This window comes from Rhyacophila brunnea, unplaced genomic scaffold (genome assembly GCF_057557595.1).
Source record: "Rhyacophila brunnea isolate RB1 unplaced genomic scaffold, BYU_Rbru_1.0 scaffold_2, whole genome shotgun sequence".
Taxonomy (NCBI): domain Eukaryota; kingdom Metazoa; phylum Arthropoda; class Insecta; order Trichoptera; family Rhyacophilidae; genus Rhyacophila; species Rhyacophila brunnea.
Window position 1 is genome coordinate 33,163,350 of NW_028232859.1, and position 22,465 is coordinate 33,185,814.

General features: G+C 29.5%; 1 protein-coding gene across 7 annotated transcripts in view; it reads right to left on the reverse strand.

Annotated features, from left to right (window-relative positions):
• The window catches only part of nAChRalpha6 (nicotinic acetylcholine receptor alpha6), a 282,092-nt gene that overhangs the window by 121,604 nt on the left and 138,023 nt on the right, over positions 1-22,465 (reverse strand). For all 7 annotated transcript variants that reach the window (XM_085947751.1, XM_085947749.1, XM_085947755.1 and 4 more), the window contains exon 2: positions 5,729-5,868. In XM_085947751.1, the coding sequence (XP_085803877.1) occupies positions 5,729-5,868 (140 nt within the window). The remainder of the gene's footprint in view (positions 1-5,728; positions 5,869-22,465) is intronic.

A 22,465-nucleotide genomic window follows, 5' to 3' on the forward strand; every position in this document is an offset into this window, starting at 1 on the left:
TTATGGTTTTCGCCTTCTTTGGATATGGTTCGCCTTTCGCAATCCACTGCTTTGACTGTTCTTTCGTCTCGGGAGTATAGTGGTGTATCCATGTTTCATCTACAGTCACAAAGCGACGAAAAAATTCATCCGGATTGCGTTGCATGAGCGACAACAGGGCTTTAGAGGCCACCACCCTATTGCGTTTATTGTCGACTGTGAGCAAACGCGGCACCCATCTTGCAGAAACTTTTTTCATGCCCAATTTGTCATGTAAAATAGAAATGACGCTACCTTTTGAGATCCCTGTAACCTCAATTATCTCACTCAACTTTAATCTTCGGTCACTTAACACCATATCGTGGATTTTATTGATCATTTCTAGTGTAGTCACCTCTACAGGACATCCTGAGCGTGGTTCATCCTTTGTTGATGTACGACCACGTTTAAATTCATTTAACCAGTTATAAATAGTTGCAAGTGAAGGAGCAGATATGCCGTGAACTAAATCCAACTCATTTTTTATTTCCTTTGCTGTTAACCCTTTTATATTAAAATGTTTAAACAGCTCTAAACTCAATTTTCTCCATTTTCCATTTTTCCATTTTCCACAAGCAATTTTTTTTTTTAAATGTACGAGAAACACACAACAACCCGACCAATCTGATTGAAACTTCGCAGCATACTGAATCGGTAGTGCCGCTGCATGAAAACAAACCGCTTACAGTACTAGTCACGCCACCTGTCGGCTTTTCTAAGGACTTATTGACCCATCCTCGTATAATAAGGTAATTAGGACAACCTTTTGAACCCAAGTCAAGTTCAACATATGGGGATGAACTACCTATATAATATTATTAAAGGTTATCATATCCAAAACCATACATCTTCACTTTTTAATATATTTTTAATAACGCGTTTTTAGACGAAACGTGGTTAACGAATTATTTAAAATAATAATTAAAAAATAATCGCCATCCTCTAGTAAATATTTTTTTGTACAAGTCGGTTATCCTGGATATAGCGGGGAACACATTTTGAAAATAGCCGATATACTGGATTATTTTTTAGGATAACCTAACCTAACCTAACTAACCTAACTTAACCTAACCTAAACTAACCCAAACTAACAAACAATCCAGTATATCGGCTATTTTCAAAATGTTTTTGCCGCTGCATCCAGGATAAACGTATAGAACCTCTTTTTTAATTTCAACTGATTTTTTATTATTACATTCAATTTGTGAACATTTTGGTGCAAAGAACAACACAAACGTGGACCTACCAAATCAACCCGCTCCGCACCACATTCGGTTTTAATCGAACGGATCACGAAATTTTATGTTTGGATGTGAAACATCAGCAGTTTATTACAGCCCTCGTATAGCAGTGATTAAGGCGCTGACCTTTCATCGGGGGGCTTTGGGCTCGATTCACGGTGAGATCACAATATAATATATGTGATTTTATCAAAGTCTGTGTGTGTTTAGTGATTGTTTTACTTATATTACAAACTACACTACTGTAATTGGGTCGCATGGCATGTTGTATGGTTTAAAAGAGTATACATATTTTAATAATATATATTTTATAAATTAATATTTTTTTACACTTGGGAATATTTCAGGAGCATTTACATAATACTGAAGTCACCACGCACTGTAATTTACTTTGACTGAGTATTGACTTATGTATTGAAAGGTGCCCATAAAGCAGAGGAACAAGAAGAAAACAAGAACTAATAGCAACAGAACATTACATGAAAGTACACATATCCTTTGCTTGCGTATCATGAAGAGTAATAAATAGAGATATTGAATCTTCGTCCAGATGAAGCGTTCTTTAAATTCCCTATACAATAACATTTAGCAATTTTATTTTTACGTGTCATTTTTGTATGTAAAAATGTAAATTCACAACGCTCATTTCAGAGTTTCTAGAAAAATTAGTCATTCTAGTGATCCTTTTTTCCATTACTTCCATATGTTTATGTTCCATCTATATACGTGTATATATATAGGCTTTTCATTTTGATAATATAGTAACACATAATATATATATATATATATATATACAATTTTCATTTAACTTAGCCGCCCTGAATTATATTAAAATAGTTTATTTTTATTGAGCTAAAATATGGACTAAGCAATTATAATATAGTTTTAAAAGTATGTTTAGTTAATTTAAAGTAATTAGAATATATTTAGGTAAGTACATACAATGATGGTTGTATAATAGTAACAACTATAATATATTAGAAACTCGTTACTTTACTAAATACCTAAACCACAGTGACTGTATACTTGGTGTATATTATATTTCAGATATTCAGAAGTTATCTTCTTTAGACAGTTTAAATAATATCAAGTAAAATAAGGTCCCTGCTAAGTCATATTCTAAATACACGTGGCAATCAATCACACATATACATAAACTAACTGACACTATTCATGAATTCACAACAAATAATAAATGTTGGCTAATCACGCACAAATTAGATTTATATTACCTACTAAATAAGATTAAAAAAAACATTTAACAAGTATATTATGTATTCTTCATACACGTTAATTTAGATAATGATGATGATAGAAACGTACCACGATTAGCGTATAATTATTTCTCTATAGGAAAAGTTTTAAATTCAACGGCCTTATAATAATATATTAAGCAAGTGCTGGTAATTGTTCGTCACAACAAACCCTTCAGGGAGAGGAGAAGAAGCAAGTGCACCTAATTTGATATTAAATAATAAACCGTAGCGACGAATTGTATTATGTTGCTGCGGCCAACATTCGCATGGCGGTGAAATTAAATTTTGATTGACGGCACAAAATTTACCCGAGAGGTTTTCCGCATTGTAGATTTCATTCTGACAATAGCTGTAAACGTTATTTAGAATCCTGGTAATGATTTATAGTTACAACAGTTTTAAACTATTTACAATAATTATTGTACCTAACGACATATCGATATGAGAGAGCGGTTTGTTAATGAGAAACCTTTTTGTTTTATTGCTTCCGGAAGTAATATGTGACCTTATAGTTAATACCCAATCATTACGTATTTATATCGGTTTCATAAGTACTTATATTAATTACATAAATATTTAAGTTACATAATGTAGAAAATAGCAATATAATACCGACGTAATACATTTATTACACCTACACACTGATAAACTGTTTTGAATTTGAATTGAAAAAATCGTAATAATTTATGTTTTATAGTGCGTGAAATCCTAATTTTATAAACACAGAAAACTATAGAATACAAACAAATTTAATATTTGCTCGTGAGTGAAATAGAACATATTACATAATTCAAAAACACTTCTGAGATAGCACATAGCAACCATGACTTGGGGCAGCTTCTCTGTTAATTAATGGTAATATATATCATATTTTTCATCATAGTTTTTCATATTATTACATAATTTTTATATCATATTCAAACTGCAAAAATACTAACTATACGTTTTTATCATCAACTTAAACAAAGAGTTAATAACAAAGAAGCTAAATTAATTCAAATATCATATCTCACAAAAACACAACAGTACTTAACGTAATATTAAAATTACTATTAATATAATTCCAGTTTTTAATTTTTTAAATACCAATAGATGACGGAGATTTCACTGCAGAATCTATATTTTAGTAGGAAAAATTCAAACACATTGTAAATAACACAATTATCAATGATACTTGCTGTTATTAGACTGTATTGTACCAATCATAAATTTTCCGTATAATTTGGGACATTGATCAAAAAAAGAAAATCGTCAACCAACCACAAGTATCATGAATAATATATTAAAATATTAAAATACAGCTATATATTATAATATTCTAAATTTACTCGTTATATTATAAAATTACATAAAATATTGGGTTACAAATAAACAGAATAAGTAAGGATATTATACTATTTATCCACAAGGATAAAACTACATTTTTTTTTAGTATCCCGACAGTTAAAATAAATCAACTCAATTTTTATTTTTTGTTAATATACGTTATAATTACAAACGTCAAATAATTATTGATATCATTCTATTTATTACAGGACCGAGTATTTTCATCCAATCCTAATAAAATAGAGAATTAAGAACTTAATAAGAAACCTAATTCACAGGATTCGTAATCTCAAAACTTTTTCTCTGTAGATAAAAATAAAGCAACTTGACAAAATGGCCATTAACACTTCTATTACACACGTTTTACTGTTTCCATTTTTTGTCACGCAAGCTACTCAACACTATGTGAACTAAACACAGACGGCAACTTCACCGTTGTCTCAATTACTTAAGTAGATATAATAACTTACAAATTGTGAGAGAAGAAAATATGAATTTACTTATTATTAGATAAATATACGGCAGATCTTTATATTATACTACGCAAAAGATATTATCTCTACAATAATTCGATAATATTTAATATTAAATTATTTACAATGTTATTGTAATTGGTATAATAAACAAAATATTAGTTATAGAACATTAATAGCATTGAAATTTTGATGTGCCTATATATTATTATTATGAATAATACAATATTGTGAGGTTACGTGATTCATTTGTATGTAAATGATTTATTATAGTTATGAAAAGCGTGTAATACATCTACAATGAAATATTCAGAGAAATGTTTTTTGTTTGTAGATATTATCTGATTGTTTCCAAATTGTAATAAGTAATAACGTATGTGTTCAAAATACGTTAAACACGGATCTCAAAAATAATATCATTATTTTGCACATTTGCTACAATATTGTATTCGTTCAATAATCATAAAAGCTCTGAAAATATCGTCGAATTTATTTTAGATTACTCTGTGACAACATTTCACGTGTCGGTTTTTTGTAAAAATATGACATGTTTTATGTTAAGCTGATACTCAAATTTTCTTTATACGATAAATTTAATGTTCTATTCAATATTGGAAAAAGTCTGTTATTATATGAATGAAAAATTCCAAATTATAATACTTACGTTTTGTATAAGTATACATCTTAATAAAAATCTTCATATATTAAGAGTGTTATTTCTGCCAACAATATACCTACTTTTTTATATACATGTTAACGTTAGTACACAATTTCACATATCCAACTAAAGATAAAATGAATTGCTACTTAACTAGATAATCGTGTATAGATTCCACAGCATTGAATAGCTTTTGCATTACCCTTACCATAATGTATAAATAAATAATGTTCCCATTTACCAACATTATATTAAACTAACTTTAATTAAAAATGGTATATTACGATTTTTGCTCCACAGTCAAGAATATGGACCTTGATAAAGTGGACTTACACAAGTTATACTAACAGTTTAATAATATAATATGTATATTGTATACTATGTACGCGAATATATATAATCTTAATATGTATATATCTTATTGATATTATCCAAACAATACGATGCAATGTTTGCATGAATAAAACGAACGATCTAATTATTTAAAAGCCTCTTTCTTAACCTGATGAAATGTATATCAACAAGCATTATATATTTTTGGGATGACGTTATACGTTATGTCGATAACATGACATCTTGTTAGTAATGTTAAACAGTCACAATTATAATATTTTCACATCAAATAATCTACTAATTTGATGATGCTATGTCTTCAAAATCAAGAAGCGTATATATTATGAAGTTAGACTGTTCGGTCCATATATTTTACGAACGGCTTACAAGAAGTCTATTCTGTCAGGTGTGGTGATAGCTTACCACGTCGATGATCTGCTGCAGCGTGAGGCCGAATTTGACTTCCAGCGCCTCCGACTCGTTAGCCACTGGCCGCTCCAATGTGTTGTATGTGCCCAGCAAGTTATTCAGAAGGCGCTTCTCGTGCGGACCTCCCTCCGAGTCTGTAAGAAATCAAATTCACCTTATTTATACATTGTCAATTATCTAGTAATCAAGTTTTACCACGGTTTACAGAGATACTTTAGTTCAAGACTTCTCTCAAATAAAACAAAAACATGCCTATACAAAATCTTTATCAAGCCCATACCATGGGTCGGAATTACGAAAACAATATGAAAGGAATCTGGCTAGCCTTGAAAGGAAAATATTGATAAAGTGTCTTTTGAGCCATATTTGTAGATATCGCGTGGAGAGGAAGGTACAATGACCTTTTTGTCAACTCACATTGAAACTGAGACGAGTTTGTTGGACAGACCATGGCTCTTTTATGAAGGTCATCCAACTACTAAAAGACTCTTTTCAATATATCAGAAGGAACAAGAGTGCCAGGATTTTTTTTTATAATTATTGTACTGTTTAAAAAAAACACCATTCATTCCTGAGGCTATGACAGTGAAAGAAGTTTACTTTTCCTGGAGGTGACCATAACCAACATTGATTTATAGTGCCAATGATGATGGTACATTTTCATTTAGACAAGATTTAGATGATTCAATGGGGAAAATATTTTTTGCAAAATTGTTAAATGCATACATAGGTATTAAAAGAAATATACATTACATTTAAATTAACATTAAAATGGGCGTAGATTTGATTTATTTAAACTACTCCATAATATAATAAATTTTGTTCAAGTGCAATTTCCAACACAGTTAACATAAAATATATTCCATAAAAACAGTAATGAAACTGGGAAAAAAGTTTGACTCATAGTTCTCAATCAAAAATATATTTTACATACCTTCTGCAATGGGATAGGTATAGAATATCTTTAAATTATATATTATTGATAGTTCTCACAACTGCCATTAAATTATTCAGTTATACAGAAATATATTCAAATTTATCATATCACATTATAGTGAAAACTTCAAGAGTAACTCGAATGCATTCAAAACTATAAATACTTGTACGTTCTTTATAAAATCTTTTTATAGTTGTCATGATTTTAAATGTTATTTTAGCATGATTGAATAACCTTAGATCTATTAACATGAGAAATAATTATCGATCAATAAACAAATTAATTTATCACTATCATTAATACTATTTTTTTTCAGGTAATATTAATATTTCAATTAAAAATAAATCACTATATAGAGCACATGGTAAAAGTACATATTATTATAAAAAGAAAGATAATGAATCTACTGGAAAACCACTTAATTCAAATCCCACTACGCCCAACTCTTTTTAAAAATTTGATTACTGTTACTGAGGTTTTTCAAAATTATGTATTTTCAATAAAAGTTCTAAATCTTGTGTATGGTCAGTATTGAACAAATAATATAATCATTTTTTTTTCAATATTATCTTTGGCGGTTTTCAAGTATTATGCTCACGTCATTACGTACCTAAACTTAAATGTTTAAATGTGTATGCCAGAGATAAATCACCATCTATATATTCATATAGATAACTTTAAAGGAGATATAAATTAGTGTTTTTTCTCGTAATAAACATCAGATGTTTTTAGTGATAAGATTAGAGGGGTAATAAAACAATCCAGTGTTGTTCGTTGCTATTAAATGCATTATGCGTAGTAAGAATAACAAAACATTTTTAAAAAATATATTTAGTTATAACATTGGTCGTACTTATTCCACAAATATTGAAATACAACTTGCCCGGTTTTATCCAAGCGGACATTATTTATTGGTAATATAAATATGCAGAACGACTTATTTATAAAATTATTAGATTACTTACACAAATACACACATACTTAATAAATGTATCAACATATACATAATAACCTACACTAAACAATGATAATAAAACTTAAGGTACCCAGGTACCAATCAATAACATACTAAACAACTAAAGGGCCATCCAAAAATCTGCAGAATTGAAGTCAGCAAGTTTAACGGAAGTAAGTGGTAGAGAAAAACGAAGGACCGAGAGGAGTGAAAGAGTCTAGGAGAAGCCTAAATCTACAAGTAGATCGATTCGGTTGATGCTGACGATATGATGGGATTGGAATCAAATTATGCTAAATTGATAATGTGGTATACTGTACTATTGAGATAGCAAAATAAATAGGTAGAAAAGTAGGTACAATAATTAATATTATTATTGAATTAAAAAGGACTATTTTTTACTATTCATTCATATTATTGTCAATCCATTTGTCAATTTGATTGATATTAGAGTAATCAAATGTTTATACCTACTTATAATTATCAAAATGCCATAGACAATATTTTATTACAAACGAAACATTATAGCAACAATAATATATACAAATACATTTTCTCCTGTAAACGATTTTATCATTTCGTAGTCATTTTCCAGGAAATTTCACGCAACAATGTTTTATTTCCAGCATGTTGACTACATTGTCATGTCTGATTGATAAGCTTGTCAGCAACGAAGAGCAAATTGGAAAATATCTTCTCAATTAAACATGTACAATAAAAAAAAATCACACCGCCGTATACACCATGTTAATAATCAAATCATTTCACGTTGTATTTACAAGTTATAACTAGTGATATATTATTATTTAATTATTCATAATATTAAAAGTAATATATACGTCAATGTTTATCAAAATTCGATAGATATGTGGATAGAAGTTTAAATTAAAAAATGTGATTTACTACCAAAAAATACATTTATGCTTAAAAAAATATTTATCAAACGAATTTTATTAAGGCTTATAATTCAGTTTATCACAAAGCTTCAAAATCAACAATCTAACATCACCATGTTATAAAATGCTTGTGTATAGAAACAGGACAACGTTTTGTAAAAATATGGCCCATAATAGAGTGCAGAAGATGACGGTGATATCACATATTAAATAAAAAAAATGTGAATAGAGGAAAAATAAAATTCTACGACGTTGTACTCAGGCCTTTCAATTCTAATTCTGAGAACATTACAATATTTTTCATCGCCTTCCTTTATAGGCATTTCTACTGCAGAGTTGTTGTATTTTTATAGGGGAAGTATACAAAACATGCCTTTGAACATCATTTTAAAATAGATAGGTAGGTACTTGAATATTTTTGGCTGGGAATGTGTTAGTTATGGGTGATATTGAAGTCTAGTCATTTGTATAGCGTCGTTTTTATAAGCTGATTATAATAATATCATATAATTAGATTTATATTTTTGCTTCTTCTTTGAGTCACAAAACCGCTCTGGATATTTTTAAAACACCCTTTATTATAAATTATATGAAATTTCCTTACAAATTACGGTATTTACCATCATTTTAAGTACGTAGTAAGTATGAAGTAAAACAGTGTTTTGTGATTTAAACTTTTCTGAAATCTAATTTTAACTTTTAATAATTTCTCAATGATTAGGTACATGTAGGTAATCTTTATGTTTAAAATTATTAATAGGTTAGTAGCTCTTTTTAAACTGAAATTTAAATCCAGTTTAAAGGCAATTTAGTTTATCATATTATTTATTAACTTCAATCGAAATAAACACGTCGATCTATTTACTATTTTAGAACGGACTGAAATATAATTTATCACTTTAACGAGAAGATAACCCCTTTGACAGGGGAAGAATGAGAACTGTTCAGAAGACAATAGGAGTGGGTGAAGGTCTCCATTTACAGTGTCTCTATTGATAAATTTTCCGCTAATTATATTGCGTCGAAGGAAGGAGCTACGGTAAATCGCACGCGATAATTTGGTCCCTGATAATATTTTGATTGAGTCATATTCACACATACTTACCTACTTGAAGAGATATATTTTAATTTAATGGTGACGCACGAGAAATTATGTCTATAAAGCATACTAAGTAGGCTATAATGTGTTGTACTAATGCTTAACATCCGAATACAGTTAAATATCACTCTTATAATATTAAATTATTTTAAAACACAATTGCTCACCGATAATATAATAACATAGTATCCCAAAAATCTAATACATTTAAATATATTACGCGAACTAGAAAATTTCCGATAAAAAAATATTATTAATTATAAAAACCTAATATTTAGTGCAATATGAAGTTGATAAATCATATGGTTATGTACCTATTATCGTATCGCATACAATAACTGTCTCGTTAATGTTAACGAGCCCTGAATTAAGCCTGTAAGCTCTAGTCGTTTGGTATGCCGAATACGTCATCTTTTTGTAAAATATTTCAGTTACCTAGATATTCTTAGCGAATAATCCAGTGATGAGGTATGAAGATGAACGAACGCCGTAAAATGATGACATTATAACAAATTACCGAGGGGTAAAACATGACTGCTTGTTACCACCGACTATCCTTTACCGAGTTATTAAGATATTGTCGGTACATGCGGTTATTTTCAAAACCCTAATACATTTATGTGGTTGTCTCCAACCGTTGTCACTGAACTGAACAAAGGTTTCATGTGTTGTACATAACATTGTATACAGAATTTTCCAAATTCTCTTTGGCTTATTAATATTCCTGGGAATACACTTGAGAAGTGTTACCCGAATATCGTTTTGGCAATTTAATTTATGAAGCATAATTGGTGTATACACAATATTATGATGTAAATCAAATACTTAAAAAACTGAACTAAAAACGTATTTTGAAACCGTAGTCGTAATTTTAAGCAATCTACTCATTCAAAGTCCAAAATTTAAAATAACACACTTTTGTTTTTATTATATTAGAATACTTTAAAAAAATAGAACAAATAATTCAATTTTTGAATTTAACATTTTAATCTTGAGCCATCTTACTTTATTTTTATATTTTGAACAACGATTTAAATCACTCGGCACAACATTTAGAAATTTTATAAAAAAAAATCCTTCTTTACTTTCGCATAATCCAATTAAAAATTCCTTTTGCATTAATATCAAATTATACAAAGATCGTATTTATATATGATTAAATCTCTTTCATCACTGTAAACTCTTAAGCACATTAAGCGTTATCAAAGAAAAACGTGAAGAAAAAATGCACTGCAAATATAAAGCAACGACTAATAAAAGCACTCGAATTTTTTCGTTAAAATATTCATGGCAAAATACTCAAGATAAACTACCGGGTACTTAACCTTAACTTTGAGGAACGATATGAATCACAAACGACCCCAAATAGGATACTTAAGTATCCTCTAAGTGATAAAATTAATAACATTTTTTTCATTATCAGTATGTCATGATAAATAACTGAAAAATATACTGTAATTAAAATTTAGTAATCTTAAATGCCACATAACATGCTCCGGAATTTATGAATTATTTCTAAGCTATGCGATATCATTATCCATTGAAAATACTATGGATAAATTCAATTCATATCGAGATATATTTTAAATGAAAAAAAATACTAATATTTCATCATAGTAGATGAGACTTTCGTTTATTGTGTTAACTATATTGATATTATGATATTCAGGGTTTTATATTATTTATTTTCGAATTAATCAAACATATTAAATATGAGAAAAATTATTTACGTTTTAAAATCTTGTATCATTAGTATACTGGTAAACATAACATGTTCTTCGTATTTTACTGTAATATAAAAACCTACATGAAGAGCCTCCATAAAGCTCATAATAATATAAAGTTAGTGATAATATAATTAAATAATATAATGTTTAGTCGTACATTTTGTACATATTATTCACCTTCCTTGGTGCTACACCCCGGTCTAGGATTTGGCTTCCTCCATAAGCGCCTTATACTAAACTTAATCCCATTTCTTACAAGTCCTCTCTAGTTTCCATGGGCCTTCCCATATTTTTCCAGTCTTCCTTCATACAGTAACTTTACCTCATAATTGGCCTCTGTATAGGTCGCTTCCGCTGCCCGTTCTATTACCCACCTTGTTACAATATCTAAAGCCCTGTCATATAGTATTCTCTCAGTGTGATCGCCCATCTCAATCTTTACACCTTACAGAATTTACCAGTATCTAGGTTCCCTATTGGTATATCTAATCCTTGATCATTTTTTTTATTTATAAGTCGATTCAAGAATTCTTCGGAACATTCTTCTTTTAAAGACTGCTAACTTTATTTATATTTTATAAATTCTCATTTTTCTATATTTGTTAAAATTATAATATTACGTTATAATTAATTAAAACATTATGAGGGGTTGATTTATTATCAGATTACATTTTCGCTTTTTTCAGCTTTTGTAATATTCTATAAAAAAATATTTCAACATTAAAATACTTATTAATAACATAAAGTTGAAGTGACAGATATCTCCATTAATAATGGAATAGGACGTGACATAAAATATATTATCATCCTGGGAAATCATTCCTAAAAAACGGCTCAATTTGTATGGTGTTCAACAAATTCAAAGTCTATAAAGACAAACAAATTCTCTTGGCGTACTTTTTATTCTGCAATCTGAGCCACCCAAATATTTCACATACTTTTTATATCAAATAGTAATCTAATATCGTTCTCATTTTTATTCAATATTTTATCTTATTAACTACATTATAAAAGCATTTTTTTCTGCAATATAAATAACGATGTAAACCTCGGCTTATTAATTATGCCGGCATGTTTACACATTGGTATATAACATATACTTACCAGTTTATAATGTTATTGAGATTTTAAAATAAACATCTGTCATAGAACCAAAAATTGGGGTACAAGATCGAAGAGAATAAAATTATCGACTCAACGATATAAAATATTATAAATATAACATATTGATATAAATAAGTTTCGTATTATACAGCTTTGAGTATTCACTATTTTATAGTAATAGTAATAGTTGGCAATCGCAAATTGGGTATTGTTCAATAATTCTACGATTTGAGCTAAGTATTGAACATCGACTAAATGGTCGTTAACCTAAATCAGCATTTCACTAATATCAGTTCAATTACTTCGTTTTGTGTGGTCTTTGTAAAAAAATACCACTATTGTACTATTTTATATTTTATCATGAATTCAAAGGTTTATTTTTTTCAAATAAATTTACCCAATAATTATTGTATGTAAATGGTATCAAACACTTTTGATTTACCAATTACAGATTATGATGTTATTAAAAGTCATTAATTAAACAAGATTTTTTTTAAATATGCACTATCAATTCAACGTTTTTATGTATCTTGTATCATAACTTCCTTATATATATGCATACACGAAGCTATTATAATAACATATACATAAATATTTCATTTATTTTATATAGTAACATCTAGACGCGTTTACCTTAGATATAATATATCTGAAGTTGAAAGCTTAAATATAATATAATAAATATGTCATTGTCGTGTTGCGTAATTCGAAGCTGAGTATAAATACCCATTATTTTTGTTGTAAAAAATTGCAAACATTTCTATTAAATCATTTGTGTTTTTATAAAAGAACGCGAAAAATGACATAAATTGGATTCTTGTATATTTTATGTTTGTCGATTCGAATACGCGAGAATCAAGAAACCGTAAATAAATAAAAGTTTTGGAAAGCATGCTCCGGGAGATAAAATTTCGCCTCATTTTGTGTGACATGGGCGTATAACGACAGTAAAAATTGTCGTTTGTTTTTATTCGACGACGGAAAAAAGTGAGTCGCGTGCGAGAGTTTCTCATATTGTTGAGAGTTGTTCGGGAAAAGGTCGCGTCGAAACAGTTGGCGGAGGGGTATAAATCTGTCCGTGAAAATTAAGGGTGCTCCCAGACGAAAGAAAAGTGCGCGGAGCTGATACGAGAACTACGCGTAGCGGCCCGGCGATAAAATGAAAAAGTAACACGCCCAGTAGGCGGTTTTATGTTTAACCCAATAAACAAACATACCTTTCACGAATCTTTCCAATTCTAGCGCATCACTTTGACTGTTTAAGGAGGAACACTTTAATATGGCTCTCCATTTTCACCGCTCTTTTACTAGATAACTATTTTCGGACACGAAAGAACAATAGACGGTAGATAATTCTCAGAATTTTCTTAACAATATACTATCACTTTATTATCAAACTATAATGTAGCAGATTAGTAGAAAAAACATTATATTGTTGTTTTTAGTTCATTATCATTGCCTCTACAATGCAATATGGTTGCTGGTCGTGTCCCAATATGAGTATTTTCCAAATACTTGATTGAAAACCATGACGAACGGCTTAAGAAACTGATATTATCCTACTCTTTCATCGCTGGCACTTTGTATATACATTTGCACTAATACATTCTTACTAATTACAGTATAAATGACCCGTTATATCAGGGCGACACATACTTTTATAGATGATTTCAAGATAACTATGTAACAACTCCTAAAAACTTTCTGTCATAACTTGATTTTGTTATATGTGATTAAAATGTAGCATTCATAAATGAAGTATCACATAGTTTATAGTGTCTATACTATAAAGTGTAACTCTGTATTCTTGAATCTACATTAAGCATCTACCATAATTTAAAAATTATTATGAATCTAAAGCCAATTACTTTTTAAAGCTCTTAATAATAATAAACTGATGTCATACATCTCTTAAAACTGCACTCAAGGCATAACTTATAAAATAAACACTTTTATATAAATATCCCAGTCCAGAGACGTTTCATACAAGCACTAAATGTGAGTTTGAAAATATCAAATTATCACAAGAAAGCAAAGAGAATATTTGAAAAACTAAAAAACGATGAATAAAGGAAGCTAAAGCAAAATGTTTAACTGGCTAAGTGAATGGCTGATTGGGCTAACTTAATAGTATTTCTATCAGCTCTAACATCCCCTTTAAGCTATAGGTACCTAATTTTTTTAACCTACGCACATAAAAATTTATAGAAAATAGATTTCGATGGCAGGTTTTTGATTTATCTAAATACATATATTAAACGTTGAATGGCCAACATATTTTAAAGATTTTTAATGTGATAAAGCACCAAAATTAGTAAAGGATATTGTATGATAGGTAATTTCTTTGGCAGCATATTAATTTGGCGAGTTCATTTATATATGCAAAAATTGTGAATATTTACAATAAAGGGAACTTTGGTCAGCTGCCCAACTTTTCTAGGATTATTAAGGTGGATATAGGCAAATCCTCTGCCATAGGTCGTTTCATCTCTATAACCTGATAAACGTAACACAATAGTAAATATATGCACTTTGTAACAGTTCAATTGAGTCGCTTAGAATCATAACTCACATATTGCAATTTTGTCGTTTTTTAGTTAAATATGCCAAGTGATTCTAAATGAATTAATCTATATACCGAAAAATAGTTGAGTATTAAAAGTCAATTTAAAGCATGTGAAAATCGTTGACAAAGTTCATTGTTGGTGTAATATGTCGTATATTTCAAAGAATAGAGTTTTGTCACCAACGCCTTCCTAACCAATCGGGGAGCTCTATTTCGCATAATATGCTGTATGTCTGCAACGTTAGAAGTATTAGGTATATATATTTAAAAAAAAAAAAAAAAAAATTATTTGACTCTCTCACTCATTAATATTCTAGGGAGTTCAATACTGTTCTTCTAATTACAAAAAATAGTGCTCTGTTGGTTTTTAGGGATTATCTCAAAACTTGATTTTTGGAATATGTGAGTTATGATTCTAAGCGACTCAATTTTAATACCCCGAAATTGAATCTTAACTAGCTGTAATATATGTTAAAATGCGTTATTTCTTCATATATTTTACTTTACATATTATATTACATGCATTTAGCCACAATCCAAAAATAGTTCAGCGAGATTGAGTCCCTATAAATAAAATGCTTTCCGGGTCTGCTGTAAGGAAATAGAATACAATAACGGGCATACATAAGCCGAAATATTTCATCTTGAAGACATCCGTAGAAATAATATTTGCTGTCAAAATTTCAGAAATGAAGAAAAAAGCAATCTCCTGGAAAGTGAAATATCAAGTAACGTTTAATATTTTCTGTGGAAATTCTCAGCGTATAAGCTTATAGCTATGAAAAATATATAGTAATGCGGATATTGTTTTCGAAACTGATACACGTGCTTGTTCGTGAAATAATTGGTCGACGAGTGATTTCTTACGCAGTATAGAAAATATAAAAAAAACTATTTAACTTATATAATATACTTTTTTATATATTAATAATAGGCTTTTTTCAGATATATTTTCTATAAACGATATTTTCATCAAGTTAATAAGTGTGTACCAACTTAAATTCAATACTCACTTCGATAGAAAATACAGTTTTATTTGGTTTCGTCTATAGCAAATAATGCCCAATATTTTTATGTAGGACCTAATTAAAAAGTCTACGCGGAATTTGGTGAACCCAAAGTAAACCAAAGCATCAAAATATTCCTACTAAAATGGTAAGGTCATGTCTAACAAATAAGCTTGGACAGACAGTCCGGAATATTTTTTATGCAAATCTATCTGGTCGGAGGTATATCGGGAAATCAAAGTTCATGTGGTTGGATTGGATAACTAAGAACGGACAACTAATTATTAAAATTTACGTCTCAAATTGAATAAAAATATCAATATGCAATTAAGGGAGGTCAGGATCTACATCAGGCTACAACAGTGACAAAACAGAACAGCCAGGGGAAAAATGAAACATTAATTTTTGTGGAATCTATTTAGGTTAGGTTAGGTTAGAACATTAATTCGTTGTACCTAGTCACCCAATCATTTTGAACATATTATATTGATTAAGATGAGATATCCAAGCTTGCCGGCAACACCGAGTTAAGTCCCGTTTATTTGAGGCTTTCTAAAGATTATGAATGCAGAAATTAGGTATATAATTTGATTTATTATCGCGTATTGAAAATCTGTGCTATTAAAAATCTATCAACATAATAGATATAGGACAATTTCAATATTAAATTTATATTTTTCCTGAAAGGACATAGTTATATTTATCGTTGTTCTATTTTGTCAATTTCTGTTTTGTCGCATCTTAATTCCTACCAGTACTAATTTAATGTCCACGATGGCCGTGTGGTAGCATTTAGACTTAATAGTGTCGTGGGATCTCCGGTATGAATTCGGTGACTGCCATATTCCCGTGTTATTTTTCAATGTGTGTTTAGACCTGGAGTATTTATAGACCGAATAGGTTAATCAAATGACTAACATCAATTTTTCATAAAAACAAAAATCTGTAATAAAACCTCCACTTTGTGGAGGTCAATATGATCCTCTTAGGATCGAACATGTAATGTAATATAATTCAATTGGGTATATCCATACTATGATTCTTCAAATGATACATTTGGTTGAAAAATATAAATAGGTATTGCTAGCTAATACTTATTTCACTGACTCACTTGACTTATTGTCAGTGTATATGTAAGAAATGTAGACTAAGGATTAATATCATCTTATATGGTATACTTGTACAAAAAGCAAAAATAAATATAAAATCATATCTTTAATTGAATAATGTATTGCGTTTAACTTCAAAAAATATAAAAATACATCATTTTGGAAACACTTAGGAGAAAATATATTATAACCAATAGAAAAAAGACACCCAGCAGGAATCGACCCTGCATTTCTCGGGTTTCATGCCCATGAACATAGACTACTATGCTATAGGCGTCACTTAAATTACTAACCGATGTCACGGATCATTCTAAGATTATTTGTTGCAACTCACTTGAACTTGCTAATAATTTTTAATTAACTATTTTTTGTGAAGCATACATTCTTAAATCAATCATACAATTGTTCGTAGAATAAAAAAATAGTTAATTTAAAAAATGTGTTCAGTGCCTGTAATAATAATTTACCTTAATGCTTGTAAAGTTCCCTGAAAAACAATACGCACATCCAACGGTAAACAAAGACCAACTAAAAATTTCGATAATAAACATGTAAACGGGTTATGAATACTAATGCTTTGTGTTATTCAACTTTTCAGGTTGTATATTTTCACCGTGCTGCCGCCCCCGTTTGGTGGTAGTTCGCGCGACTGCATTGTAAATGCGACCTCATCAATTTTATCGCGCGGTCAGTCAATTTGGCTCAACAATTGGCGGGCGTGTAAAGCCTTTTTTAGTTTAGCTTAGCGCTTAACAGGGGGCGAGTTTTTGTGAGCTTTCTATTAACTGCTGATAACAAAGGGGCGGCGTCGCGGCGTCGATGGAAAACAGCCGTCGTCGCGGCGCTACGCCACTTGCGGGAAACAAAACCGGATAAAACAAAACCGGCGCGGAAAACCTTTGAAGGTAGAGGCCGAACCTGTTGTGGCTTTGTTTGGGTACCTGCAGTTTAATAGAACGCGATATTTTAACCAGAAAAATCAAAATCTCACCATGCATGTATCATAATATAATATGCAACATATTATCATCACCATTCATCAGAAAATATGAGTAAATACTACAAATGCATATTTAACAGGAAGTTTATCTTTGACTTTAAAAAAATCTTTTTAATGTTTTCAGATACATATTTAATAATTAATACAGTTGAAATTGTATATTATCAAAAAAATGTCTCAAATTGCAAGTTTTGTATTTTTCCGCTAGGTGCCTCTGCTGCCATGCCTCTCCCCCTGAACAGATTTTTGTTTTATGACAAATGGATGTTAGTCCACAATCTGGATCCGGGATCCGAACCCAAAACCCATGACGTTATAAGCCGACACGTTACTCGGCTATTGTGAGTGCCCAAAATATAATATAAGTTCCACATAAATTACATATCTGTTCCGATAATTAGTATTTAAAACATTAAATAATTATTAAATAATAACGATTGGTGTGATAATCGACACACATTTATAATTATACCAATTTAACTCAAGCACATGTATTTAAATACATACACTTAGAATCGTTATTGAATCAAATACAACGTAATTATTATTTTTATCAGTAGAGAGTTGTATAATTGACGTCATCATAAATTTCTTGTGATATTTATACTTATCAAATTCAACAGTATAAAAAGATCCTTACAAAGTAATAAATACAAAGCATTATTTTTAAAACGTTGGTGTATTTTTCCACCCTGTAGATTTAAATTGAACTATGAATCACCGGTAACCATTACTGCAAACAGCCATGGCACTAATGTAACGCAACTTTATCATCTATTCACTGGAATCTTCACTTAAAAGCAACCTTCGTTAAATCGCCTCCGAGGAATAGAAATATAGTCTCCATAATGACATGAAATAAAGTTCCGACACTAAATGCTTTTCGACCGTGTATAGAATTTCAAATCCTTAAGGAATTTTCTGCCATTGATCGCTACTTATTTATTTAGATTACGTTTTTGATATTAATTAAATTCAATATATGAACATATAAGCATGATAAATAATAGAATATTTGTAAGTGAATGTAGATATAACAGAGTGTTGTTTAACAGTAGTTTTGATCTATTTTTTTGTTAATTCTGAAATATTTTAATTATTTATGTTGATCCATGTTTGGAAATAAAAACCCATCATCAAAACAATCTTAATATAAATAAAAAAAAAATTTAAACAACGAAAAAGTGTTTGCAATTTGCATTATAAGAAAAATGTGGTATTTTTCAAAAGACATCTTACAACTTACTTTGCAGTTTGCACGTGACAATTGCATAATAACATTTCATTTTAATTATTTAATTTAACTATTTCATTTTATTAGATGTAAAAGATTATTATTTAATAGAAATGAGGATTTCGAGTTATGTCTGTATATATGTATTAAGCGGCTAAAGTGTCGGACTATAGCGTCGTTAGTCCCAGGTTCGAATCCTGAGTCTGGCATGTATACATATTGTTTTTCAATTTATCTATGAGTCAGAGTATGGACCTAATAGGTTAAGCAAATGGCTGACATCCATCTCTCGTAAAAACAGGATATGTCAATACAAACCTCCACGCTGTGGAGGCCCATAATAATCTTATTAGGATCGGATATGGTCGGAATGTATTTCCTTGGACTGACCGGGTGACAAATATCGACGATCTAAAACGATTGGAAAAGGACCGAGAAATGCGTAGTATCAAAACTAGAAAACTTCGGGATAAAGTCAATATTATGTCAATATTATCAAAAGTACGGCATTCCCCAACTTGTCATCAAAAGAAAGGTCATTGGCAAACGTAGCAGAAGAAGACGCTGCTTAAGAACCTCCGTGATTGGCACGAGTACAGCTCCACTGAATGGTTCCAAGTATCAGATAGTCGACCTCCGCTAGGGGATAGCACGACGAGAAAATGACATAAGAGAGTAATTGTCAGAGATGGCGGAAATGAAATTAAGTTACTAGAAAAATCGTTGACTAAGTAGATATTTAATCAGTTTTAAGAAATTACTTTTGAAAATCCTAATATCCATATCAATTAGATATCTTTAGACATTTTTTCATTGTATTATTTATCTCAACTTGCTGAATCGGAATAAATATTATAAGTTATTCTCAACAAAATTATTAAATAATATAAATATTAGTTATTAGCGTTCAATATATTAAAAACCTTTTATAACCTACCACATGATTGAATCTTTTTCAAACCACCAAATTCTCGAGAGCACTTATAGGTATTTTTTGATATAAAAACTCTCCAGACGATGTGCCAAAAGTAGGCTGATAGATAAAAGTTCTTATTTTATTTATCCCACTAAATTATTAAGAAACTGAATTAATTTTAATATATTGAGAAAACAAAATAAATATGTACCTACATTTAATTTATTAAATTTAACATTTTTTCACTAATTTAAATAAAAAAACTTGTATATTAAACTGTTTCAATGTACCAATAAATTGTTGTGCCCAATATTTTCTCATTTGACAATGAGCAAATAGTTTATTCAAATACACTATTGACTTTATCACAAATAAACTCAAATTCCTATTTCCTAGTAAGATAAAAAAAAATTCAATATTTTATTGAAAGCATTCGCTGTAAATAATAAAAAATATGTATCAACAACTTGATAATATGATCGAAACTTTAATCATACTTTAAAAAACATTATTAGACAATAAATTAAAGTGTATTTTAACGTTTCGATAAATTGTAGCCATAAAAGAAATTATGATTACAAGATAATAAATAATATGTTATTCGTAATTGGGCAACGCGAGGCATGCCAAGAGATTTTTTAGGGCGTCGAGAGCTTTTCTGTTTACCAATTCCGGCCAAACTTTCCTGCAACTTTTTAAGATGTTTTTGGTATTGAATAACACTAGTAGTATCTCCATAAGCTGGATGCATTTCTGACAAACCAGGTTCCTGTGTAAATGCTATGCTTGTATCTCTGGATTATACGTTGTCCAGGAAGTTCTGCGTATCAATGGTTAAAATTTTACATGGTTCTGTAATTACTACCAAAACCTCGATCACATTATACCAGGACAAAAGTACTCAATTTTCCATACAATAAAATATCAACAATATACACAGCAGAATAAGATGCCGGAATTTCCGTGACGGGTATAAGTGCAGCTCCTCTTAAAGTCTGCTCTAATCAATTGAGGAATGAACAAAAATAATTCGATCCATTTTAATACTATATAGATACTTGTATTTGTGTTAATTAACACATTAATATATACTTCAACAGAATTAAAAAAATAAGAATTAAAAAATTCCATGTGCATAGTAATTTACACAAAGTTATATAAACCAATTTATTTTAAAGTTATTGTTCTCCCGGTACTTTTCCTGATTTTTTCCGTTTTTATATACAAGTGGTTGCATACACGTGTGATATTTTCATGCACATATTAATTGTATACGTGATGCTATGAAAACTATAATACCTAGCCCGTTTTTTATTCATAGGTCACTTGTACCCCATTAATCATCGGGCTCTAAATTATTATTTATCGAGCAATATGACGAAATAAATTATTTAAAATTAGCTATATAATGACTTAAAATTCATAGGGTAGTAAAATGAAATGCACAATAAAAAATAATATTGTTAAAAATTTAACTGCTTTTGTATGACATTGTATCAAAATTAATGAACCAATAAAAATGTTACGTAACCGAATGTATCTTTCAGGTTTCTCGTTAAACACGAAAAAAAAATATATTTAAAAACAAGCAATAAAATTTCCGTAGTCTAAAGTAGATCCCTGGGAGGAATTTACGTTACAACGGACCAAACGATTTTATAATAAAGATTAATGTTCCCAAAACAGCATGAGTACTTTATAACAAACGAAAACACAAAAGCATTCTAACACTGCGATCGTAGAATACGTTAATGGTTAAAATAATTATTTGTTACAGAGAAATAATTTATTTATAGTTGAAAACAAATACATAATATAATTTATAATCATTTATTATCATGTTAAATTAGCTAACTTAACGGTTATTATATTTTAAAGCATTCATTAAAGTATTCTTGTTGAAAATTTTATAGAAATGTGAACTATTATAATCGCGTTTTTAATAATATGATGAAAAGAAGACGTAAATTAAATAATAAAAATGAGTGTCAGTTTACATAAGTAGAAATATGATATATTTCTACTTATGTATTACTCGATCGAATTTTTCAGTCAATTCGAAAATATTATTTTATAATAATCAAAAATATGCAATAAATATCCTCAAGCAACGCAAAAATAAAGTGGGTTACTTTCTTGACGGTGCTTTAAAAAGGTATAATTATTCTCGAGTGTGTAGAA